Below are 26,867 nucleotides of genomic sequence, written 5' to 3'. Positions count from 1 at the left end.
GCGATAGATTCCAAACTAATGCAACAACTCACATCAAAAAAACGTTGAAAAGCATTGAGGCTGATGCAATAGAACAGAACGTTTACCTTAAAATGTTGATAAACTATTACGCAATTTCTTCACATTATAAGCGCAGAAATGCGCACATGGCAGTAGTCAATAAGTGTAAATGTTCCAAAATGCAATCAATTAGCAGGAAAACACTTATCGAAAATGACGGAAATGTGATAATGCATGTAAAGATTATCTTCCCCAAACTTAACTCATGCTCCGCCTATGTATGTCAGTTAGGCTCTAATCAAATGAAATCAAATTTTATTTGTCACATGCGCCGAATACAACAGTTGTAGTAGACCTTACAGGGAAATGCTTAAAACAATGCAGTTTTAAAGAAGAAAAAAAAATAGAAATATAATATGTAATTAAGGAGCAACAATAAAATAACAGTAGCAAGGCTATATACAGGGGGTTCTGGTACAGAGTCCATGTGCGGGGACAACCGTTAGTCCAGGTAATTGAGGTAATATGTACATGTAGGTAGAGATTAAGTGACTAAGCATGGATAATAAACTGACTAGCAGCAGTGTAAAAATGGGGTGGGGTTGGGACAATGCAAATAGTCTAGATAGCCATTTGATTAACTGTTCAGAAGTCTTATGGCCTGGGGGTCGAAGCTGTTAAGAAGCCTTTTTGACCTAGACTTGGAGCTCCGGTACCTCTGGTTGTGTGGTAGCAGAGAGAACAGTCTATGACTAGGGTGGCTGGAGTCCTTTGAATTTTTTTAGGCCTTCCTCTGCGAATGGCTGGTATAGAGGTGCTGGATGGCAGGAAGCTTGGCCCCAGTGATGTACTGGGCTGTACGCACTACCCTCTGTAGTGCCTTGCGGTCGGAGGCCGAGCAGTTACCATACCCGTGCTCGGTCCTCTGTTTTTTTGTAGTCCACAATCATCTCCTTTGTCTTGATCACATTGAGGGAGAGGTTGTTATCCTGGCAACACACTGCCAGGACTCAGACCTCCTCCCTATAAGCTGTCTCATCACTGTCTGTGATCAGGCCTACCATTATATCTTCAGCAAACTTAATGATGGTGTAGGAGTCGTGCTTGGCCTGCAGTCATGGGTGAACAGGGAGTACAGGAGGGGACTGAGCATGCACCCCTGAGAGTGATGTGTTGTTACCTACCCTTACCACCTGGGGGCGACCCGTCAGGAAGTTGAGGATCCAGTTGCAGAGGGAGGTGTTTAGTCCCAGGGTCCTTAGCTTAGTGATGAGCTTTGAGGGTACTATGGTGTTGAACGCTGAGCTGTAGTCAATGAATAGCATTCTCACGTAGATGTTCCTTTTGTCCAGGTGGGAAAGGGCAGTGTGGAGTACAAAAGAGATGGCATCATCTGTGGATCTGTTGGGGCGGTATGCAAATTGGAGTGGCTCTAGGGTTTCTGGGATAATGGTGTTGATGTAAGCCATGACCAGCATTTCAAAGCACTTCAAGGCTACAGATGTGAGTGCTACGGATCGGTAGTCATTTAGGCAGGTTACCTTGGTGTTCTTGGGTACAGGATCTATGGTGGTCTGCTTGAAACATGTATTACAGACTCGGTCAGGGTATTAAAGACTTGCCAGTTGGTCAGTGCATGCTTGGAGTACACGTCCTGGTAATCCATCTGGCCTTATGAATGTTGACATGTGTAAAGGTCTTTCTCACATCGGCTACGGAGAACGTGATCACACAGTCGTCCAGAACAGCTGATGCTTTCACGCATGCTTCAGTGTTGCTTGCCTCGATGCGAGCACAGAAGTTATTTCGCTTGTCTGGTAGGCTCTTGTCACTGGGGTCGCGGCTGTGCTTCCCTTTGTAGTCCGTAATAGTTTGCAAGCCCTGCCACTTCCGACGAGCGTCTGAGCCGGTATAGTATGACTCAATCTTAGTCCTGTATTGACGCTTTGTCTGTTTGATGGTTCGTCGGAGGGCATAGAGGGATTTCTTATTAGCATCTGCGTCCTCTGACCACTTCCATATTGAGTGAGTCACTGGTACTTCCTGCTTTATTTTTTGCTTGTAAGCAGGAATCAGGAGGATAGAGGTATGGTCAGATTTGTCACCCATTAGACTATTCTTGATTTAATCTTGTCTTTACATATACTAAATAGCATATTGGTGAAATTTGTTTTGATTTAGAATGGACCATTATCATGCACCTGTCTCGGAACAGGGGCAGGGGGAAAAATACATGTAATCTATGCACTTAAATAGCGAATGGAAAATGCTTTTCCCGTGGTTCCTTTTCATGCAAGCCAGGTCGACTATACTCCTGTTGTAAAGCGAAGCAGTGTGCTTAATATTAGGAAAGTTGATAAATAAATATAGTAGGCCTAGCCTATAGAAAGCTGATGGGATCCTCTTCTTTTTAATAGAGGCCATCAAAACTCTGTTTTCTCACACAATTGCATAGCCTATAGAAATGTTGCTCAACATGAGCTCATGGGCTCTCATGAAGTGTTTTATTTTTGATAACATTTGCATTGATGTCAGAGTGACTAGAGGGACAATAAAGGGCTCAGTACCAGGCAGTTAGCAAGTTTGGTAGGCTGCTAATGACCATCAGCAGCATCAGAGCTTTGAGAAGCCTAGTTACCGTGACTAGAGTCACATGGAATTGGACTGCGGTCATATGACTCGTGACTGACGGTAATACGGTCACCGTAACAGCCCTATGCTCTGGTGATGCTGGAAGGGGAGGCATTGGGAGGCAGGGGGGTATCGAGCGGCCCTCTGGTGATGCTGGAAGGGGACGCGTTGGGAGGCAGGGGGGTATCGTGCGGCCCTCTGGTGATGCTGGAAGGGGAGGCGTTGGGAGGCAGGGGGGTATCGAGCGGCCCCCTGGTGATGCTGGAAGGGGAGGCATTGGGAGACGGGGGTATCGAGCAGCCCTCTGGTGATGCTGGAAGGGGAGGCGTTGGGAGGCAGGGGGATATCGAGCGGCCCTCTGTGCGGTGACCTTGGCCTCTGGTACTAATGGAAGTAGAGGGCAGCAGAGGTTTCTCTCTCTCGTCTGTCTGTGTCTGTCTGTCTGTCTGTCTGTCTGTCTGTCTGTCTGTCTGTCTGTCTGTCTGTCTGTCTGTCTGTCTGTCTGTCTGTCTGTCTGTCTGTCTCTGTCTGTCTGTCTGCCCTCCACTATCTCCTTTATGTTTGTTGGTGTCTACAAGGTGTCAGTCATTATCTTCCATCTTCTCTCCTCTATCTCTCTGCTTCTCCCCTTCCCTTTCTCCTTTTCTCCACCTCCAGTCCATTCTCTCTACATGTTGTTCTTACCGTATCCCTGTATCATTTGAAGAGCTACAATGTTCTGAACAAGGAAAATCTCCACCATGACATAATGGACCGTGTTTAGGTCAAACAGATCGTTATCACTGCAAGAGCACATTACGGTGGCTAACTACTAAACAAGTATCCATTGGTCAAAATAAATGGTCTGAAAAAGCAGTCAACATGGCAGTTACCTTATCTATTATGAGTACAGAATACATGTAGGATTTTGCCTGGGTTACGTCTCGTTACACAACTGGGCTTCTTGGTAATCCCCTCTTTTATAATTGAATTTCGATTTGCGCTTACAAAAAGAGGGAAATAATCCCTGTCATTGATCTTTGCTGGTATTGATTAGTCTGCGTAAGATTAAGCACATTATGTGATTGACTGTACAATCAGTGGTCCGTAGAAGAGGGACAGATGGTGAATGTCAGTCAGTGAGAGAGACAGACCCTACATCTCCCCCTACTGTGCCCCCTGTCTCTGACTAAGTCTGTAGGGTAGAACAATTCTTACTAAAATAACTCCTGACTACAGGAGGTTGGGGGCACCTTAATTGGGGAGGATGGGCTCGTGCTAATAGCTGGAGTGGGATTGATGGAATGGTATCAAATACATCAAACACACAGTTGAATACCATTCCATCCATCCATACAGCCATTGTTATGAGCCGTCCTCACTTCAGCAGCCTCCACTGCTCCAGACGTTGTTTTTCTAAATGAAAACATGCTTCATGATTCTGCGTATACTGTATTTGTTTGTGTTAGCTATAGGTTTGTGTGCATTTGTGTGTGTGTCTCAGTTTGTGTCTGAGTGTACTGTATGTATGTGTTTGTATGTAAGTGTGTGTGTGTTATGTGCATACTGTATTAGCAGCAGTGTTGCCGCGGGGCTCCAGCTGTGAGGGCTGGGCTGCCGGGTGCAGAGGGAGAGGGAGAGTTTTCTCCCGCCCTCTCTTCCAGCCACACTCCTCAACATGAGCCTGAAACAGAAACTCCAACCTGTGAGTACTCCAAGTCTACTCTCTCACTCCCTATTCTCTTCTTCCTTTCTCTTCCTGTCTCACTCCTGTCCTTTTCTGCCTCTCCTCTGACCCTCATGGTCATCTGGTGGTTCGTAGCAGGCTACCTAGCTCCATCCTCCGTATTGACAGTGAGGCATGGACAGTGACGGATGTTGTTAGTGCTGATGTAATCTTGTTGTCGTCATAATTTGTCTTGTGTCACTTGTCGCCCACTTTTCTTTCATAGGTGATAAATATGTTGATGTTTTGTGGGCTCCAGGGTACTTGTTGGTCTCTGGCATTTGGAATGTTCATCTGATTAGCATGAATCAAATTTAATTTTGTTCTGAAAATGAGTATTCTAATTTAAAGAGAACAGTTCACAGTGCCTGCAAGGTGTTTGTTTTGGTGTATGAAATAACACTAAGTGTCAGAGGTTTTTAATTCCATTGTTACTGGATTGTTACTGAAGTATTAACATAGTTAGGTGTTCTTTATGCAAATAGCTAGTGTTTGTTTTTAATCTTAAAAAATATATTTGTTGTATTCTATGTCAGATGTCATTGTATTTTCCAATAAGGACTGTTAACTGTTATAAGCCCTGAGTGGTTTGGGTTAAACATTGTGGTGCCGACAGCATGGATCTTATTCAGGCTGTCATTATGAAACAGGACTGGAAATTATGTCAATAATCAGAAATTACCCAGATGAGTGAATCTGGGTAACACACACACGCACACTGCCCATCCCTCAGCTTGCTGCAGGTGTACAATCTTAATTTCATCATCCTGTTGCAGGAGCACTTTCCTGCAATGCAGAAAATGTAAAGCGTGTTGTGTATTTGAGGTTTAAAAAGGCTTCTGAAGTTTATAATTTCCACTTTGAAATGTCATTCATTATAATCCACATAATAATTCACATTTCCTGTTGCTGCAGAGTTATTTTCCTGCTGTATCGAACTGGCTAAAATTAAGATCCTACATCTGTACAGTACTTTAAATGCTCTGCTATGAGAGGTTCTGCAGTTCATTTTAACATCCTCAGTCTTCAGTCAATCGTTTCAGTTTGTTGTTTCAAATTATTTATTCAGGGTAAGAAATGCATTAACTGAACTATCCATTTAATTAAAGCTCAGTCCTACTCTATTCCCAGTATTAGATTAGTTTACTGACTACTGGAGCAGCACTGGACTGGGTGAGAGTTGGGTCATAGTGTGGTAAGTGGGCAGTGTGTAGTCTGGATGGGAATCGATAGGAGACTAACCATGTGGTGTCATTTTATCACCTCTAGGACTGACTGTATGTGGGGACTTTAGCCTTACAGGTTTGTTCTCTTACTTTGAGTCTGAACATCTTTTCCATTTAAGAATCAAAGCTGTGAGGGCTGAGAGAGGTCAGATGTTCTGGAAAGAAATGGAAATTGTCATAGGAAGCTTTCACCTTGTACTCTCAGGTTATTTAGTAGGGCAAAAACCTTGTAGCACTGAACATGCCGCATTTAATGTACCTGTATTTTGTGATCCAGCTAAGTAGGGATATTGGAGAGGGTTGGCAGCAAGGGCACCATGGTAACGCTGTGTGTTTTTACAGATTATTCTGTCACCATGGCTATGTTCATAGTTATGCAAACTATACATGCAAAGTAGTATGAGCCAGTATTGGTTCCACTAGTCTAGCCTGCAGAACATGTTGACTGTGTAGGTTCCATCAGCCTAGCCTGCAGCACATGTTGACTGTGGAGGTTCCACCAGCCCAGCCTGCAGCACATGTTGACTGTGGAGGTTCCACCAGCCTAGTGTGCAGCACATGTTGATCAGAGAGGTTCCACCAGCCCAGCCTGCAGCACATGTTGACTGTAGAGGTCCCACCAGCCCAGCCTGCAGCACATGTTGATCAGGGAGGTTGCACCAGCCCAGCCTGCAGCACATGTTGACTGTAGAGGTCCCACCAGCCCAGCCTGCAGCACATGTTGATCAGGGAGGTTGCACCAGCTCAGCCTGCAGCACATGTTAACTGTCATGAATCTCGAGTGAGACAACAACAGATTTTATTTATTTTCTATTGAACCTTTATTTAACTAGGCAAGTCAGTTAAGAACAAATTCTTATTTACAATGACAGCCTATCCCGGCCAAACCCGGACGACGCTGGGCCAATTGTGCTGCGCCCTATGGGACTCCCAATCCCATCCGGATGTGATACAGTCTGGAATCGAACCAGGGACTGTAGTGACTTCTCTTTGCACTGAGATGCAGGGCCTTTGCACCATTCGGGAGCCCATATGGGTGATATCAGAGAGCACATTGTGTCTGCCTATGTCCAGAGCTGTAAAAATACTTGCAAGTACTACTTAAGTAGTTTCTTGGTATCTGTACTTTACTCAACTATTTATATTTTTGACTACTTTTACTTTTATTTTCCAAAAGAAAATTATGTACTTTTTTACTCCATACATTTTCCCTGACACCCAAAAGTACATTTTGAATGGTTAGCAGGACAGGAAAATTGTTTAATTCACACACTTATCAAGAGAACATCCTTGGTCATCCATACAGCCTCTACGTCAAGCACACAGACAGTTTTGACCAATACTGCCCTCCTACACAAGCACTCACAAAAGGTGTTAGTGAAAATGAACCAAAATCACCCAGCTCTTTGCAACAATCCCTGTCGATTTGCTTGTAAATTAGGGCACTTACCCTGCTCTGCCATTGGCCGAGGGACAGTGCAGGGGTCACATGGTGTGGCAGGTGAGCTGCAGCAGGGTCTTTTAAAAGGCCAGTGAGCGGGGTGGGGCGGGGGAGAAGGGTACAGACAGCCAGGCAGCCAGAGAGGGTCCACTCCCCAGCAGTGGTCTGTTAGAGCTGGGCACATAGGCACTGGGCCACTGGGTAGCTGATCTAGAGCATTGTGCTGGACATAGCGGGCTAGGATGGAGCAGGGGAGGACCTATATGTTCCGGGGGAGGCAGGGTGGGCTGCTGGGGAATTTGAGGGGGACCAGGGTGTCGTGCTCCTCCTCCTGCTGCTGCTGTGGTCGGGACCAGGATAGACTGGAGCTCCTGGATATGGAGGCTCTCATCGTTGTACCGGTTAGTAGGAGCACTAGGCTCAGACTGATTGAAATGGTCTATGTGAGTGTGTTCTTATGGGTTATTGTTGTCCATTCAGATACTGTCGTTTCGATGATGGTGTGTGAGGAAATTATACATTGGTGTGTGAGGAAAATATACATTTTTAGGTCATATTATGGTCTGTGCCGTCACTATGAGAACACAATCACTAAGGTCCTCTCTGTATTTGAATTTGCACCTATAATTTACATACTGGTTATTATAGTTGATTTGGTTCCTACTTGGCTGTACTGACTGTGTTGAACACTCAGAAATCAGACCCCCGTCAACCATGTAGATATTTGTCTCGTGAAAAGCTGTGCGTTGGCTTCTACAGTGTTTGTGTTGAGTCCATTGAGACAGATATTGTTTATACTCCAGGACATAATTGTCTTCATGACAACATGACTGGCTAGCTGTGAGACTGAGGGATGTTTGTGTGAACATTTACACTTATTGCATTGTATTACACACACACACACACACACACACACACACACGCACACACACACACACACACACACGCACACGCACACACACACACACACACACACACTCCTTCTCCCTCTTTGTCACTCATTCTGGAATACACATTAACTCTGATTGATTTGTGACAGGGCTTGAACAGCTAATGGAGGGTTGTTGTGTTTTTTTGCTGCTGCTGTTCTAGTTGTGCTAGAGGTGATAGACATGTGGGTTGGAGGCCCGCGGTGTCAGACACAGTAGGTAGTTAGACAGAACACAGTTGCTCCACTTCCTTCCCCCAAAGGGCACAACAAAGACAATATCAGGTCCTGTTCTGCTCCTCTCTGAACTGTCTTCTGCTCTGGTTCCCTGAACCCATGTCCCTCAGGTTTCTCGGCACAGTTCTCTGACATGACTCACTCTCTTTCCCATTTCTTATACTGCTTTCCATTTTGCTAAGGCTGTTTGGCTTATCATCTCATATTCTTGGGGTTCTAATCAAGGCCTTTTCAGCAGGGTGGTGAGGGGCCATTGTGAAGATATTCTGTTTAAATTCTGTTTCGCTTTTGCTGCCCATGATTAATCTAGATTCAGCAGGACTCTCTGACCATCTCTGCCCTCCCCGTTTAGGTACTGTCCCTAGGGGCTGATGTCCTGCCAGAGTACAAGCTCCAGGCGCCTCGCATCCACAAGTGGACCATCCTCCACTACAGTCCCTTCAAGGCGGTGTGGGACTGGGTCATCCTTCTGCTGGTCATCTACACGGCCGTCTTCACCCCCTACTCCGCTGCCTTCCTGCTCAACGAGGTGGAGGACGAGCTCCGGCGCTCCTGTGGCTACACCTGCAACCCCCTCAACGTGGTGGATCTGGTGGTGGACGTCATGTTTATCGTGGACATTCTCATCAACTTCCGGACCACATATGTCAATCACAATGACGAGGTGGTCAGCCACCCGGGGCGCATCGCCCAGCATTACTTCAAAGGCTGGTTCCTCATTGATATAGTGGCAGCCATCCCCTTCGACCTGCTCATATTCCGCTCTGGCTCTGATGAGGTGAGATGGATGGCGGAGAAGGTGGATCATTTTAATCTATGTGTAGTAATGGTCCTTTTTTTGCAGTGTTGGTCAGTGTACCAATTCAACAAAGTCAATCTCATAAATCTTCTTGTTCTTTTACATTAATTGCTTTGTTTGTACATTGAACCTCTCTCCTCTCAGCCCCAGACAACCACTCTGATTGGCTTGCTGAAGACTGCTCGGCTGCTGCGATTGGTGCGTGTGGCACGGAAGCTGGACCGCTACTCAGAGTACGGCGCCGCCGTTCTCTTCCTCCTCATGTGCACCTTTGCCCTCATTGCCCATTGGCTGGCCTGTATCTGGTACGCCATCGGCAACGCGGAGCGCACCAACTCGGCACGCATCGGAGGCATGAAGATCGGCTGGCTGGACAACCTGGCTGAACAGATTGGTAAACCATACAACGACACAGACCCTGCCTCCGGCCCCTCCACCAAGGATAAATACGTCACGGCGCTTTACTTTACCTTCAGCAGCTTGACCAGCGTGGGCTTCGGCAACGTTTCCCCCAACACCAACCCTGAGAAGATCTTCTCCATCTGCATCATGCTAATCGGCTGTGAGTAGTGTGTCTGAGTACGTCACCAGTGTGTCTGAGTACGTCACCAGTGTGTCTGTGTGTCCAGAGTGTTCATATGCATTGCTGCATTACTTTAAGTGTAGTACCACCTATGATTTTAGGTGGATGTCACTGACATGTCTCTCTGTCGTCTGCTGTAGCTCTGATGTATGCCAGTATCTTTGGTAACGTGTCGGCTATCATCCAGAGGCTGTACTCCGGCACGGCCCGTTACCACACCCAGATGCTGCGTGTCAAAGAGTTCATCCGCTTCCACCAGATCCCAGAGGGACTACGCCAGAGACTGGAGGAATACTTCCAACATGCCTGGTCCTATACCAATGGCATCGACATGAACGCTGTGAGTCACTCTCAAACACACATTCATATACAGCCAAACACGCACACATCCATACGCACGCAAAAAACACACGTTCATATTCACACGAAAAACACATATTCCCTACTTGCCACCTGAGTTTTTCCGTTATTAGGTGCTCAGACAGGGAGACCTAACAGTGGAAATGATGTGCGTCATATCCTTTGTGTTAGTAGATAGATGGCGTCCTGCTGGTTGAGGAGAAGAGAAAAGCATTAGCCCTCTAACACCACAGGAACATGACGTAGCAGAGAGCACGCCTGTCAATTCAATCTGAACAGAGTTGATCGCATAGACACTGTGTGTGTGCATGTGTCCCCTTGTCAATAGTGAGCATCAACTGAAACAGCTCTCCCCCCACTCTCTCTCTGGCTCTCTCTCTCTGTCTCTCTCTCTCTCTCTCTCTGTTTCTCTGTCTCTCTCTGTCTCGCTCTGTCTCTCTATCTCTCTCTCGCTCTGTCTCTCACTCTGTCTCTCTCTTTGTCTCTCTCTCTCTCTTTGTCTCTCTCTCTCTCTCTGTCTCCTCTCTCTCTCTCTCTCTCTCTCTTTGTCTCTCTCTCTCTCTCTGTCTGTCTCTCTCTCTCGCTCTGTCTCTCTGTCTCTCTCTGTGTCTCTCTCTCTGTGTCTATCTCTCTCTGTGTCTCTCTCTTTGTCTCTCTGTATCTCCCTCTCCTCTCTTTCTCTCTTTCTCTCTTTCTCTCTCTCTCCCTCTCTGTCTCTCTCTCTCTCCTCTCTTTCTCCCTCTCCCATTTCTCTAGGTGCTGAAGGGTTTCCCTGAGTGTCTGCAGGCTGATATCTGCCTCCACCTGAACCGCTGTCTGCTCCAGAACTGCAGGGCCTTCAAGGGGGCCAGTAACGGCTGTCTGCGGGCACTGGCCATGAGGTTTAAGACCACCCACGCCCCTCCGGGCGACACCCTGGTCCACATGGGAGACGTCCTCTCAGCTCTCTACTTCATCTCTAGAGGGTCCATAGAGATTCTGAGAGACGATGTGGTGGTGGCCATACTGGGTAGGCTAAAGGGTGGTGGTGGTTACTGGGTAGGCTGAAGGGTGGTGGTGGTTACTGGGTAAGCTGAAGGGTGGTGGTGGTTACTGGTTATGCTGAAGGGTGGTGGTGGTTACTGGGTAGGCTGAAGGGTGGTGGTGGTTACTGGGTAGGCTGAAGGGTGGTGGTGGTTACTGGGTAGGCTGAAGGGTGGTGGTGGTTACTTTGTAAGCTGAAGGGTGGTGGTGGCCATACTGGGTAGGCTGAAGGGTGGTGGTGGTTACTGGGTAGGCTGAAGGGTGGTGGTGGTTACTGGGTAGGCTGAAGGGTGGTGGTGGTTACTGGGTAGGCTGAAGGGTAGTGGTGGTTACTGGGTAGGCTGAAGGGTGGTGGTGGCCATACTGGGTAGGCTGAAGGGTGGTGGTGGTTACTGGGTAAGCTGAAGGGTGGTGGTGGTTACTGGGTAGGCTGAAGGGTGGTGGTGGTTACTGGGTAGGCTGAAGGGTGGTGGTTACTGGGTAGGCTGAAGGGTGGTGGTGGTTACTGGGTAGGCTGAAGGGTGGTGGTGGTTACTGGGTAGGCTGAAGGGTGGTGAGGGTTACTGGGTAGGCTGAAGGGTGGTTGTGGTTACTGGGTAGGCTGAAGGGTGGTGGTGGTTACTGGGTAGGCTGAAGGGTGGTGGTGGTTACTGGGTATGCTGAAGGGTGGTGGTGGCCATACTGGGTAGGCTGAAGGGTGGTGGTGATTACTGGGTAGGCTGAAGGGTGGTGGTTGCCATACTGGGTAGGCTGAAGGGTGGTGGTGGTTACTGGGTAGGCTAAAGGGTGGTGGTGGCCATACTGGGTAGGCTGAAGGGTGGTGGTGGCCATACTGGGTAGGCTGAAGGGTGGTGGTGGTTACTGGGTAGGCTGAAGGGTGGTGGTGATTACTGGGTAGGCTGAAGGGTGGTGATGGTTACTGGGTAGGCTGAAGGGTGGTGGTGGCCATACTGGGTAGGCTGAAGGGTGGTGGCCATACTGGGTAGGCTGAAGGGTGGTGATGGTTACTGGGTAGGCTGAAGGGTGGTGGTGGCCATACTGGGTAGGCTGAAGGGTGGTGGTGGTTACTGGGTAGGCTGAAGGGTGGTGGTGGTTACTGGGTAGGCTGAAGGGTGGTGGTGGTTACTTTGTAAGCTGAAGGGTGGTGGTGGCCATACTGGGTAGGCTGAAGGGTGGTGGTGGTTACTGGGTAGGCTGAAGGGTGGTGGTGGTTACTGGGTAGGCTGAAGGGTGGTGGTGGTTACTTTGTAAGCTAAAGGGTGGTGGTGGCCATACTGGGTAGGCTGAAGGGTGGTGGTGGTTACTGGGTAGGCTGAAGGGTGGTGGTGGTTACTGGGTAAGCTGAAGGGTGGTGGTGGTTACTGGGTAGGCTGAAGGGTGGTGGTGGTTACTGGGTAGGCTGAAGGGGGTTGGTGGTTACTGGGTAAGCTGAAGGGTGGTGGTGGTTACTGGGTAGGCTGAAGGGTGGTGGTGGTTACTGGGTAGGCTGAAGTGTGGTGGTGGTTACTGGGTAGGCTGAAGGGTGGTGGTGGTTACTGGGTAGGCTGAAGGGTGGTGGTGGTTAGTGGGTAGGCTGAAGGGTGGTGGTGGTTACTTTGTAAGCTGAAGGGTGGTGGTGGCCATACTGGGTAGGCTGAAGGGTGGTGGTGGTTACTGGGTAGGCTGAAGGGTGGTGGTGGTTACTGGGTAGGCTGAAGGGTGGTGGTGGTTACTTTGTAAGCTAAAGGGTGGTGGTGGCCATACTGGGTAGGCTGAAGGGTGGTGGTGGTTACTGGGTAGGCTGAAGGGTGGTGGTGGTTACTGGGTAAGCTGAAGGGTGGTGGTGGTTACTGGGTAGGCTGAAGGGTGGTGGTGGTTACTGGGTAAGCTGAAGGGTGGTGGTGGTTACTGGGTAGGCTGAAGGGTGGTGGTGGTTACTGGGTAGGCTGAAGGGTGGTGGTGGTTACTGGGTAGCCTCTCCTTCTTTTTTAAGTCTTTCCCTCGTTCTTCCCTTTCAAGCTTATGTGGTTTAGTGCCTATCTCTGTCTGTCTGCCTATCTCTGTCTGTCTGCCTATCTCTGTCTGTCTGCCTATCTCTGTCTATCTGTTTCTCTCTCTCTCCCTCTCTCACACTCACGCTCACTCACACACACACATCCACACACACACTGCTGTGTTGTGGTGTGCTGTTTAGCCAGAGGTGTTTGGGCACGGCTCCACTTCCATTCCATAGTGTCATTGATTTCCGATCACCCAATTGATCACCCACTCTCTCTATGCTAGCCTGTCTCGCTTTGATTCGTCTCCCCTCTGCATTTAAGTGGACACAAAGTCAGGCCTAACTGGAATAATGTAGAGCATTAGTGTTATTATTCTACTCTCTGAAAAATCTAGAAATAATCCTGAAGAAAGTATCTATCAGGGTAGTCTTGTCGACGGAGGCTTTCACTCCCCCTGGTGGTGTATGTGAGTGAGTTTATGAGTGTTTTTAATGCGTATGTTGTCCAATTATTTTTGTTGTTGTTCAATCATTGCTTTCTCCATTGTCCCTCTATTCATCTCCGTTTCCTCTTCAGGTGTCACACCTTTCAACCTCTCATCTCTCTCTCTCTTGTTCTCTCCGTAGGTCAGAATGATATCTTCGGGTGTCACACCTTTCAACCTCTCATCTCTCCATTCTCTCTCTCGTTCTCTCCATAGGTCAGAATGATATCTTCGGGGAACCCATCTATCTTTTTGGGCGTCCAGGGAAGTCGAGTGCAGACGTCAGGGCTTTGACCTACTGTGACCTCCATAGAATCCTGAGGGAGGACCTGCTGGAGGTGCTGGACATGTACCCAGACTTCTCCGACTGCTTCTGGACCAACCTGGAGATCACCTTTAACCTCCGAGATGTGAGTACCATCAGGGGGGGGACAGAGAGCACCCTCTCCAACCACTAGTAGGTACTGTTCATGTTGGGCCGGTTTCCTGGACACAGACTGTGTAGCCTTGGACTAAAAATCATTCTCAATGGAGAATCTCCTTTGAAAGGGTTTTTAGCCCTGGTCTAGTCTTAATCTGTGTCTGGGAAACCAGCCCTTAGTCATAAAGAGAGCTTAGCACAAGGTCAATGAGTTTTAGTTAGACAAACTAATGCAAAAGCATTACTTCTTGAATATTTAGTGTATAAATCTGATGATTGATGATGTGTGTGTAATGTGTTGTAAAGTGTAAGTTGTTTTTTGTTGAGTTACTGAAGCTGATGTGTATTAGGTAGATAGAATGAACCAGGCACCTCCCAGTGAGGATTCTGAATGTGGATACCGACGGCCGCGTCCACGACGCACGAGAAACCGGCCTGGTGAGTGTGTGTGGTTCTGCTCATTATGAAGTGGTGGATTTCTTATACATTGTTAAAAGTTAAAGTAGTGTTACAATCAATGATATGTCTAAAGTTGTGGTGAACATTGTACCTGTCCTGGTTGTGTGTAGACGGCATGGACCGTGAGGACTCATTTCCAGACCAGTCGTGTCCTTTGGGGAACCACAGCGGCCCGGACACAAGCTCCCACTGGGAGGGCATGTGTAGCAGCGCCAGCGCCTGCTCCCAGTCCAGTGACGATGAGATGAAGCCCCTGGGACATAGCAAAGCAGAGATGTACACCTCTGTGGATGACACCGATGACTACCCTCCTGCTGTGGTCAGCCTGCTGCCTCCCAGTGGACCCTTAGCCGGCATGGGGCCGCCCCTGGACCGAGGAAGTCACCAATACACAGGTAAAGAGAGACTGAGATATGGAGTATCTCAGTATTACGCATGAACTAACTAAGATCAGTGGACTGTATTATGTTATAACCTGCATCAAAGCATTCCCACAGGCATCTCTGCTCTTTCTCTACATCCCAGCTGCAGCCCCCATCAACATGCCAGGCCCAGGGGTGTATGGGTATTGGCCTGACCGGAGGACCAGTCAGTTGTCAGATCCCCAGCGGCGCTGCTCCTCAGTCAGGGGCACCTACCACTCTCCTCCCTGTGCAGAGGACAGGCCCAGTGAACTGGAGTCCAGAGTGGAGCTGCTACAGTCCCAGCTCCACAGGTATAGAGGAGATGAGAGAAGAGAGGAAAAGTGAGGAGAGGAGAGGAGAGAAGAGAAGAGGAGGGGGAAAGGGATGACAGGAAAGGAGAGGAAAAGTGGCGAGGGCACAGCTAAGGGGATCTTTAGAAAGGAACTGTGAGGAGAGGAGAGGAGAGGAGAGGAGAGGAGAGGAGAGGAGAGGAGAGGAGAGGAGAGGAGAGGAGAGGAGAGGAGAGGAGAGGAGAGGAGAGGAGAGGAGAGGAGAGGAGAGGAGAGGAGAGGAGAGGATTTACAGACAGGTAAAGGAAGATAATCATTGGAGAAGAAGCCAAAATAAATAATGGAGGAAAACCAAGAAATGATTGAGAGAGATCACAGAGGAAGAAATGATTGACTTTATTCATTATGGTCTTTCCTCTCCCACCCACCCTGCCTCCATCCTTGGCCCTGCCCAGACTGGAGACTCGGATGACTGCAGACATCCACGTGATCCTGCAGCTGCTCCAAAGGCAGATAACCCCAGTGCCCCCGGCCTACAGAACTGTGTTGCCCAGCCCTCACCCTGCTCACCCCACCACCCTGTACAGCACAGCAGCCCCCATCATCCACACTGTCCCCTCCATGCCCCCAATCAAGATTGACAGCATGCTTTCGCCAATGCAGGTGGGTAGTGGTATGGTGTACAATATATATCCGTTTTTGCTTGCTACAATGCTCTGTCCTCGAAGAGCTATATGATATTGTGAAACAGTATTGGTATTAAAGGTTGTCCAGTATACTGAGTTACTGAATCGCTTTTGTGCTTCACCTCTCTACCCCCTGTTTTTTTCTTTGCAGAGCCCGGACTCAGAGAAGCACAAGTTCAAGGACTCCCTGTCCAGTGGAATCCACCTCACGGTGGCCTCTGATGACACCATGTCCATGTCCCCTGAGACAGAGCCCCTTCCAGGGTCCTCCATGGGCCTCAGCCCCCACCATGTCTCCTGCCAAACTCTGGGGCCCTCTGGACTGCTGTGTGGCAGCCTGCGTTTCCCCTCCCTCCCTGACAACCTGGAGACCTCCACAGAGGGGCAGGAGATTCAGAGGCACGTTTCTGACCCCATCCTGCCAGGCAGCTAAAACCCTCTGACCTTTAACCTTTAACCTTTAACCTGATCATCCCTCACTCCTAGCACCCCCTGCACCACCACAGGAGGACAATCATATGTTGGCAGAGTCACTTCTCTAATCGTCCCCTCTCTCATTACTCCTCTCCCATCCCCGCCCAACCCCCTAACCTGTAAGATGCTGCTGATCAACGTGGGTTGCCTTCCACGTAGCTGAGAGGAGGTTCTATGGAGGGCCCCCTCTCACTGACTCACAGTGCCCGGGGCTGAGGCACCTCTGGTCCTGTGCGACAAACAACCTCTCCTCTCTATCAGGGTCTAGGGCATTATTGAGAGGGGGTTTAGGATTTCTGCAACCCAGACCCCACAAAGCCTGGGGGCCTGGCACTGCCTATGGAGAACTGATATGAAACTGGGCTGACTAGAAGCACACGTACACACACGTCACACGGACACTAACAATAACCCCAAGCCCCCTTTCCCCTGGATCTTAAAGCTGTAGTATTGTCATTCCTCTCTCCTTTTCCTTTTGTTAAGTGATGGTCCTTTTATGCCATGGTCCTTTTTGTTGGGAGATAAGAATTTGGCCAAAAATACATATAACTGTGTGTACTGTATGTTTACACTGTAGAGGAACTGCACATTCAGGCTCAGTGCTGTTTATAAGTTGAACTGAAACTTATTTTTATAGTATCATGAGGATCTTACCGTCAATCTGGAAATCTAATAGTTATGAACGCACACATGTATTTCTTTCACACTATTGCTATGTTGGTGTAACATATTATCAACAGATGATATAAAGAGATGGTATAAATGCCATCTAAATACAGTTTATGTCTGTATGGTAGGAATGACTACTGTAAAAGTGGCCATTTCTACTCTCATGTTCTACCAATCATATGACTTAATGGAAAGCAATATTTGTTAACATGAAGTGACATGTCTCATTATTGAGTCAACATTGTCAGGGGTCATGAGAACAGATAATTGACATGGGAAAAAAGCAGACAGTTTCCTCATCTCTTTTATGCTGTAGTTATGTAGCACTTGTGAAGCATTATAAACACCTTTCATTTATACAGCCATTACTGCTTTGCTTGGGTCATCATGTTTGTGTATGTCTATATATCTGTTCTGTTTCACAGGACTGTTGTTACACCAAGGATGCATCATCTCTTTTTCAGGTGTGTGTGTGTGTGTGTGTGTGTGTGTGTGTGTGTGTGTGTGTGTGTGTGTGTGTGTGTGTGTGTGTGTGTGTGTGTGTGTGTGTGTGTGTGTGTGTGTGTGTGTGTGTGTGTGTGTGTGTGTGTGTGTGTGCGCGTGCGCGCAGTGTTTGTTGACTATGTTTGAGTAAGTGACATGGTCACATGTTTAACATCACCCTTTTGGAAGGCCGGGATTCAATCTAATTCTACAAGACAATGTTCCCACTTTTGAAGAGACCACATTAACGGTGAATTTGTCGGCTCAATCGGAAATTACGTTCAAGTGGTGCATTGTCCAAATCTGCAATCAGATTGAATCCTGGCCCAAATGTGTGTAATGACTCAAGGTGCCAAAATTATTGCATGTTTGATGCCCACCTGGGAGGAAGTGATGTGGATGGAATCTGCCAATCAAGTGATGTCACTGGGATGTCACTGGTGTCATTTTCCCAGAATCCCAGTGTCAAGATGTTTTTGACAGTTTCAGGAGAATGTAACTCTGTTTTTTAAGCCTTTATTGTTCTGTAAAGGTTTCTTGAAGCACAAAATCATAAATCTTATTAATCTTTTTTAGATTAAAGATTATTTATAACAAATAATACAGAAACTTCAACTACTGACAAGTTGTTTATTTTTGGTTGAGGGCTTGGACTTAAGTGGTTTGCACCATTTCCTATTCTTCAGTTGGGCTTACTTTTGTGGAATTCATAGACATCAATTTATAAACCATATTTTAAAACCAGGGATTCATTCAGTTGGGCCATGTTAAAGCCCCAGTTCATCCCAAAGATGTTTGATGGGGTTGAGGTCAGGGCTCTGTGTAGGCTAGTCAAATTCTTCTTCCACATGATCTCGACAAACCATTTCTGTATGGACCTCGCTTTATGCATGGGGGCATTGTCATGCTGAAACACGAATGGGCCTTCCCCAAACTGTTGCGACAATGTTGGAAATACATAATCTTCTTGAATGTCATTGTATGCTGTAGAGTTCAGATTTCCCTTCACTGGAACTAAGGGGCTTAGCCCGAACCATGAAAAACAGCCCCAGACCATTATTCCTCCACCAAACTTTACAGTTGTCATTATGCATTAGGGCAGGTAGCGTTCTCCTGGCATCCACCAAACCCAGATTTGTCCGTCGGACCGACGCGTTTCTACTGCTTCAGAGTCCAATGGCAGCGAGCTTTACATCACTCTAGCCGGCGGTTGGCATTGCGCATGATGATCTTAGGCTTGTGTGCGGCTGCTCGGCCACAGATACCTATTTCATGAAGCTCCTGACGAACAGTTATTGTGCTGACGTTGCTTCCCGAGGCAGTTTGGAACTCGGTAGTGAGTGTTGCAACCGAGGACAGATGATTTTCACCACTCGGTGGTTTTGTTCTTTGAGCTTGTGGAGCTGTTGTTGCTCCTAGACGTTTCCACTTCACAATAACAGCATTACAGTTGACCGGGGTAGCTCTAGCAGGGCAGAAATCTGACTGAGCTCTTCAGTAAGGCCAATTTACTGCCAATGTTTGTCTATGGAGATCGCATGGTTGTCTGCTAGATCTTATTCTCCTGTCAGTAACGGGTGTAGCTGAAATAGCCGAATACACTAATACTAAAATTGTGAAAATTATGAGTGAGAAATGTTGGTGGGATGGAGTTTTGGCCTGCCTGGTGACATCACCAGGGAGTAAATTAGTTAATTGACCAATAAGAGAGTTCCCAACTTCTCTGCCAATAACAGCTAGTTTTCAGCAGGTTGACATTTGTCATGAATCTTGCCCTGGAGGCAGAACTGAGCTATTTCTGCTAAATGGACCAGTTGCAAAGTCAAAATTGGTTATATCGTAAAAAAAAAAAAAATTCTACTAAATTAGCTTTTTGGTCTTAATTTAAGGTTAGGCATTAGGGTTAGCAGTGTGGTTAAGATTAGGTTTAAAATGAGACGTTATGACTAAGTGGCTGTCAGCAGCTAGTGACAACTCTGTAGAACTGCCTCTAGTGCAACATTCATGACAAATGCCAACCGGACAGTTTTCAGTTTTCCCCTGCATAACAGAAATGGCTCTTTTTGACCATTCTAACTGAAAATAATCACTAAGGTACTTAACATTAAATCATTTCTGGTTAACAGTTGAGATCAAAACAGCTGTATTGGACCTTTAGGAACACTGCAGAGAGAAATGTAACGTTAGGAGCTGACAGAACTATACCTGCTCACTGCAATACATTGCCATCTGCACATTGAAGTGATGTTATGACCACCTAAATAAATCATGACATCCTGACCTATCAGTGTGTATTCAGTGATGCAAATAACACTGACAACTACATAAACACATGAAGGAATATTTATTAGTTAGAGCAAATTTGGTAATACAAACTTTTATGAAAAAAAGCTACTACATGTAGATTTGCCTTATCAATATCTTGGTTCATATATTTATAAGAATGTACATTTCCCCTTGTACAAACATGCAAAAAGGGGGGGTTGACCTTCGAGTACAGAGAACAATAGAAAGATAGGGAGAGCGAGATGAGAAAAAGGTTTCACTCTCCTTCAGTACTAGGCTAAGTAAACATATTTGTTTCACACAGTCTGGAATAGTTGTTCCAAGCAACTCTACTCAAAATGAAGAAAACATTATGAAGCTTGTTTTTGGTAGGTTCTGGTCTAGTCCAAAGGGGCAGATGGCAAAGTATCCAAACTGAGACATGCAACTGTGTGTTGAACACAGGAGGCTGCTGAGGGGAGGACAGCTCACAATAATGGCTGGAACGAAGCAAATGGCATGACATCAAACACCTGGAAACCATGTGTTATATGTATTTGATACCATGCCACCCTTTCCGCTCCAGTCGTTAGAACAAGCCTGTTCTCCCCAATTAAAGTACCACCAACTTCCTGTGGTATTGAACCATAACACTTCAGTTACTTCACTACATGTCAGATTATCACAGTATAATCATGGAAGTGATCTGGTACCAGCAAACCATGTAAAAAAATACTTAGAATTATTTTGAGGCCTCAGAAGTCTACAACTGGATTCAAACCAGTTCAGAAAGACACCCAGATTACCCTAAATGACATTTTCTGACAGGGAGTGTCATTTTAAATCCAGTTTCCTGACCCTAAATATGTTGTTATGTCATATTGCTGGCTAAAACAGGTTAAACACACTCAAGAGGCAGTCTTCAGTTGGAACTGCACTGTTTCACTCCATAATGAATTTACCATCTAGAATTGTTGAACCCACGGATGCATTTTGGCGCTGTACAGACACTGATGATTACCAAAACAATAAATAAAGATGACAACATACTCCTTTTGACAAAGGGATTAGTTCTATCAAAAACAGAGTAAACCAGGACATTGTGGAGTGGGACAAAGTTCTCACCGCCTCCCATACGTACATCAATCAGCCAGGACAGAGTAGTGGTTTGAGGCAGTCCTGCAAGATTTACTTCCACTCAAAAAAACATGTCCAAGTTCTGAATCCACACATTGTCCTCATCCTCCACATCCACAACTGAGGTAAAGGTTGGCTTTAGACCCGCAGGATCTCTAGGCAGTTGTTGTAGCCGATGGCGATCCAGTCAGGCTGGGTGGAGGCCCACTGGACGTTGTTGATCTCCCCCTCGGCTGTGTAGGCCAGAATAGGGTCCTCGATGGCCCTGGGCATCTGCTGGATGTCCCATATCAGCGCCTGGTGGTCGTCGGCTGAGGAAAAACATTATTATTACGCTGAAGGGAGAAGGTGAGAAGACTTAGAATGGGGTCTGAGGAAAGGTGAACTGGTGAACAAGCTGTTTGTGCCTTACCTGCAGTGCAGATGTGACAGGAGGAGTGGGGAGCCCAGGCAATGCCGTTGACACAGGCCCGGTGGTTGTTGAGGCGGGCCACCGGCGTGCAGGGAACGCGCACGTCCAGAATCACAACCTGAGACACACAGCACAGGAGAGAGATAACACATTAGATAGGGGTAAGGAGAGGGAGCAACAAAGAGAGAATGGACAATACCAAACTGAAAGAGGAATGAGAGAGTAAAATAGACTGACCTCCATGCCGTCCATAGCCATGGTGGCCAGGTAGTTGGGGTCCTGTTTGTTCCAGCAGAGGCGCAGTAGGGGGTGGTGCTGGGGATCTTCATAGATGATGGTGCTGTGTTCTAGGTGCCGCAGGTCAAACATGCGTACTGAGCCGTCCGCTCCGACCGACGCAAACATGTCCCGACCACCGCCTGCACGGCTGAACGCGATGTCATACACCTACAGACACAGAGAACACCACCAACATACAGAGTTATTACACTGGTATACCCACAGACACACCTTCAGACTTCATGACCAGGGGTTGGAACCAAAATTATTTTCCAATCATTCTGTTCTGAACAGAACTCCTATTTGTTTTGTTCCAGTGATCCGACCAGCATAATAAAATTCTGAACTGGTTGGAACCCCAAAAAAGTAACGGTTCATATTGCTCCTTTTGGTAAAATGTTTAGGCTGTAAAATAAACCGTATTCACATTTAGCTCATTCATTTGCTTCATAAATTAGTTTGGATGGAGCAGCTTGCGGTGTGAGTGTAAGCTATTTGTTTACATGTTTAATTGGCCATTTAAGTGCAGGTGCAGGATAAGACAATTTCATGGGTGGAGAGAGAGAGAGAGAGAGAGAGAGAGAGAGAGAGAGAGAGGGGTGGACATGGAGGGGGCTTGGTTTGAAGCGCTAAACATGTGAATTGGGATGTGTTTAGGCCATTTACTAGAATACCTTTAGAGTCGTAACTTCACTGAATTACATCATTAAATATTAGACATTAGGAATATTTTTTGAACAAAAAATAACATTATTAATCGGTTCTTAGGATGTGGAATTAAGGATTCTGTTACGGAACACTAGAGACCAGTTTCGTTCTCAATTCCGTTCCTCAAAAAAATGTCATTATTTTCCGGTTTTCGGTTCTGCTCCCTGAACAGGTTCTAGCCCCTGCTCACAGAAACTAGCCTTTACTTACTCATTCATACAAGCAAACTAAACTTACAAGGCAAGGTTTATATTCCCCCTCAGCCCTCACACACCTCTTTGTCATGAGCAATGAGCTGGGTCTTGACGTGGCCGGATACGAGGTTGACTCTGCCCAGCACTTGGCCAGTCTCCAACCCCCAGATAGTACAGGTGGTGTCAATGCTGGAGGTGCCTGTAATGGACAGATCAGAACCAGGATTAAAAACACGGACACTTACCAAACAAGACATACTGTTAAACACAAACAGCGCTCATTTGAGACAGGCTTCTTTTATACCCAGGTATCTATTTCCATTATGCCACAGCTCAATAGAATGTTGAAAAGACTACCAGTTTGACCTGTATAAACATTATAATAACAAATGCATAGCAGATCAGACCTGCAAAGACTGCCTATCACACACCCTCCATTTCACACTTTAGCACCATTCATTTGATGCTGTGTTTTATTTTTGGTGGCGCCATGGCTTGTAACATTGACAGAATGTAATGCACGACTGTGGGAATATCAGAGCGGTGTCCATGGTAACAGTTGTAAACAATTCATTTAGACCCAGCATGTATTTGATGAAATATGTGACGATGCCCAGATTTTAAAAGTGACACGCAGCTATTTGAGATTGTATTTAAACTGTTATACGCTACTTACTCTGACACACATGCTGTAGACACTGACAGCAAACCAATAGACTATATGCTAGAGCTGGGCAATATGGACAAACATCCATGTCACAATAAATTGACTAAATTATCACGATAACTTGAATGACAAGTGTATAACATTAATGTGCACCACAGTTATTTGTTATATTACTCTTAAATCTACTACTTTGAATGTTGTAGCTGTCAATTGTTGTATTAACAAATCACCCATATTAGCAAACATATTTCATTTGAAACTTCACATCTCTCTACTAGGGCACCTATAGGTTATTTGCTGTAATGAACGAGATCAGCAAAATGTCCATATTTGGTCGGTGTCAATCATTTTCGGTTTATAGTCGCAGCTCTACTATATGCATATGCCCCATCTCTTACCCAGTAGATTAGGATCCACTTCATTCCAGTCAAACGAGGTGAGTGGGGCACAGAAGTCAGAGTTCTTGTTGTTATTCAGCAAGCATTCCAAACGTGTCTCTGTTTCACTGACCTAAGGGGTAAGAGTTAACAAGCCATGAGATGCTTTACAACTACGTAGAAAAGAGTCCCTCCTGGGCAAGTAACTGAGCTAGAGTGCAACTTCAGGTGCTGCAAGAGGGACACAATAGTTAGAAGAGGGTGCAGGCCAAGGAGCGCCCAACATGACATCTATTATGTTTACGAATGATTTAGTATCAAGGAGGCTGTGGGTGCATGCATACCCTCCAGATGCGCAGATAGTCCCCGCTAGTGGCAAGCAGGTCTGGGTAAACACCCTTGCTGTCTGGGATCCACATGATCTTGGTGGTGGGGTAGGGGTGGTCAAAGGTGTTCCTGCAGATGAACTCTGAACTCTCCTCCTCCAGACCCACAATCTGCACCTGAAGAGAAACAACAATAATTAAATCAGAAACAGCTCGATATACAGTCGTGGCCAAAAGTTGAGAATTACTCAAATATTAATTTTCACAAAGTCTGCTGCCTCAGTTTGTATAATGGCAATTTGCTTATACTCCAGAATGTTATGAAGAGTGATCAGATGAATTGCAATTAATTGCAAAGTCCCCCTTTGCCATATAAATGAACTGAATCCCCAAAAAACATTTCCACTGCATTTCAGCCCTGCCACAAAAGGACTAGCTGACATGGTGTCAGTGATCCTCTCGTTAACACAGGTGTGAGTGTTGACGAGGACAGGGCTGGAGATCCCTCTGCCATGCTGACTGAGTTTGAATAACAGACTGGAAGCGTCAAAAGGTGGATGGTGCTTGGAATCATTGTTCTTCCTCTGTCAACCATGCTTACCTGCAAGGAAACACATGCCGTCATTAATGCTTTGCACAAAAAAGGCTTCACAGGCAAGGATATTGCTGCCAGTAAGAATGCACCTATATCTGCCATTGGATCATCAAGAACTTCAAGGAGAGCGGTTCAATTGTTGTTAAGAAGGCTTCAGGGCGCCCAAGAAAGTCCAGCAAGCGCCAGGACCGTCTCCTAAAGTTGATTCAGCTGCGGGATCGGGCCACCACCAGTACAGAGCTTGCTCAGGAATGGCAGCAGCCAGGTGTGAGTGCATCTGCACGCAGTGAGGCGAAGACATTTGGAGGATGGCCTGGTGTCAAGAAGGGCAGCAAAGAAGCCACTTCTCTCCGGGAAAAACATCAAGGACAGACTGATATTCTGCAAAAGGTACAGGGATTGGACTGCTGAGTACTGGGTTAAAGTAATTTTCTCTGATGAATCCCCGTTCTGATTTTTTGGGGCATCTGGAAAAAAGCTTGCCTGGAGAAGACAAGGTGAGCGCTACCATCCGTCCTGTGTCATGCCAACAGTAAAGCATCCTGAGACCATTCATGTGTGGGGTTGCTTCTCAGCCAAGGGAGTGGGCTCACTCACAATTTTGCCTAAGAACACAGCTATGAATAAAGAATGGTACCAACACATCCTCCGAGAGCAACTTCTCCCAACCATCCAGGAAAAGTTTGGTGATGAACAATGCCTTTTCCAGCATGATGGAGCACCTTGCCATAAGGCAAAAGTGATAACTAAGTGGCTCGGGGAACAAAACATTGATATTTTGGGTCCATGGCCAGGAATCTCCCCAGACCTTAAATCCCATTGAGAACTTGTGGTTAATCCTCAAGAGGTGGGTGGACAAACAAAAACCCACAAATTCTGACAAACTCCAAGCATTTATTATGCAAGAATATGCTGCCATCAATCAGGATGTGGCCCAGAAGTTAATTGACAGCATGCCAGGGCAGATTGCAGAAGTCTTGAAAAAGAAGGGTCAACACTGCAAATATTGACTCTTTGCATCAACTTCATGCAATTGTCAATAAAAGCCTTTGACACTTATGAAATGCTTGTAATTATACTTCAGTATTCCATAGTAACATCTGACAAAAATATCTAAAGACACTGAAGCAGCAAACTTGGTGTAAATTCATATTTATGTCATTCTCAAAACCTTTGGCCAAGACTGTACTATTTAATAAGGAACATACTACTCAGAGCTTAAACACACGTCATACTGTTTTTATTCAGTGTTTGGTCATGTTCATTCTTTGGGGATGAACTATTATAACATAGAAGCGAAGATCTGTTCTGGGTTCTGTTTATAACGAAGATCTGTTCTGGGTGGCACACATCACAGCATTGTGGGATTCACGGTGGTCCCAACTTATTAGTTCTGATTCTACACTGGGACTGGTTAACAAAAATATACAGTTAATCTTCTCACTCACCTTATTGTTATATTCTTCAACGAAACTTCCAAGGGCCAGGCGAAAGCGTTTGTCGGGACGAACGCTCCAGTTCATTGCATACACCGTCCATGGCGCTTCGTATTTGTAGATCTCTTTTCGTTTACCGTGGAGCGACATAGCTAATTAAACGAGCTCGTATATCAAATCCTTACCTATATAAATCAAAACAACTGTTTCCTTGGAACAAAATATACCCCACGGCTCGTTAGACTTTCCGAATTGAAGATTTGAACAGTTCAAATGACAAAGGCTGTCAAACGACAGCTAGCTAGCAAACAGTCGTTAGTTATGGATACTACACTAGCCCAGTTAACGCCATTAGCTAGCTAGTTGCGCGTTGTACCGCGTGATAGCTATTACTGTCGGACAACGAAGGCAACCTTAAAGCTTAAATGTAGCTTCGAGACACACATTGGCTTACGGACAATAGTCTGAATTTGCCATTCGCTCGAATTTGATGATCCAGGTAAGTGAGCCTGCTTTTCGAATTGAGTCCCCTGCTAGCTTTGACCCGACTCCGACTTCAACAACACTGCTGCTGTAACCACAAAGAGGTGTGGGGGATCACTCTCCTCCCATCGAAGAAAATGTCGGCGGTGTGACGCTAGCTAGCTCATAGACCACAATCAACCCATTAAAGTGTGGAAATCATCATACCAATCACACCAGTCTGAAAATATGCAAATATGTTTTTTAAAACTATTTTAACAGCGTAACAGGGGAGGTGGACTCTGTTTAGGGATTTTGTCTGGAAGGGATATAGTTTATGTCACAATTAACTTTTCGTAACAGGTTAGGGTAATTTACTCAGCAGGTTAGGAAAAGAGTTAGGCTGAGGTAAAATGCACAAAAATATATATATTCGTCAATTTGATAAACTCTATACAACTGGGAAACTACTTTTGAACAGTCATGCAACTCGGAATTCTCATTCTGAAACTCTGGCATCCGACCTGAAGATCACTGGTGTTATTATTTGACCTCGTTTTCCCCCGAGTTCCCAGTTGTCTTGAAAGCACCATAAACTGATTATCCAATAGAAACGCCTAATCACACTTGTAAGGCGGTGTCATGGCGACGTTACTAGGCTAGCTAAACGTCAACGGGTAACGTCTCGGCCAAACTGCGCATGTGCACAGCATCATCTCAAAGGCAC

General features: G+C 46.3%; 2 protein-coding genes across 4 annotated transcripts in view; one reads left to right on the top strand and one right to left on the bottom strand.

The window, feature by feature from the left end:
- The window catches only part of LOC109878688 (potassium voltage-gated channel subfamily H member 6-like), a 37,177-nt gene extending 19,275 nt beyond the window's left edge, over positions 1–17,902 (top strand). For 2 of the 3 annotated variants that reach the window (XM_031827944.1, XM_031827945.1), the window contains 10 exons: positions 8,521–8,946; positions 9,112–9,529; positions 9,691–9,890; positions 10,667–10,919; positions 13,613–13,806; positions 14,168–14,255; positions 14,387–14,671; positions 14,802–14,991; positions 15,426–15,633; positions 15,808–17,897. In XM_031827944.1, the coding sequence (XP_031683804.1) occupies positions 8,521–8,946; positions 9,112–9,529; positions 9,691–9,890; positions 10,667–10,919; positions 13,613–13,806; positions 14,168–14,255; positions 14,387–14,671; positions 14,802–14,991; positions 15,426–15,633; positions 15,808–16,089 (2,544 nt within the window). In that variant the 3' untranslated portion in view covers positions 16,090–17,897. Of the gene's footprint in view, positions 1–8,520; positions 8,947–9,111; positions 9,530–9,690; positions 9,891–10,666; positions 10,920–13,612; positions 13,807–14,167; positions 14,256–14,386; positions 14,672–14,801; positions 14,992–15,425; positions 15,634–15,807 lie in introns of all 3 variants that reach the window. The other variant, XM_031827943.1, reaches the window with a different exon arrangement.
- A 1,705-nt stretch (positions 17,903–19,607) lies between these two features.
- On the bottom strand, positions 19,608–26,700 carry LOC109888050 (DDB1- and CUL4-associated factor 7-like). Its single transcript, XM_031827948.1, has 7 exons — positions 25,691–26,700; positions 23,666–23,824; positions 23,343–23,454; positions 22,358–22,476; positions 21,334–21,543; positions 21,097–21,214; positions 19,608–20,995 (listed from the first exon to the last, which is right to left on the bottom strand). Exons 1-7 carry the CDS (start codon positions 25,826–25,828, stop codon positions 20,823–20,825), a joined length of 1,029 nt encoding a protein of 342 aa, XP_031683808.1. The 5' UTR covers positions 25,829–26,700; the 3' UTR covers positions 19,608–20,822.
- Between the last annotated feature and the right edge of the window lie 167 nt (positions 26,701–26,867).

This window comes from Oncorhynchus kisutch, linkage group LG6 (assembly GCF_002021735.2).
Source record: "Oncorhynchus kisutch isolate 150728-3 linkage group LG6, Okis_V2, whole genome shotgun sequence".
Classification (NCBI taxonomy): domain Eukaryota; kingdom Metazoa; phylum Chordata; class Actinopteri; order Salmoniformes; family Salmonidae; genus Oncorhynchus; species Oncorhynchus kisutch.
Note: the sequence above shows the minus strand (reverse complement) of the source record. Positions and strands in the feature narration are given on the sequence as shown.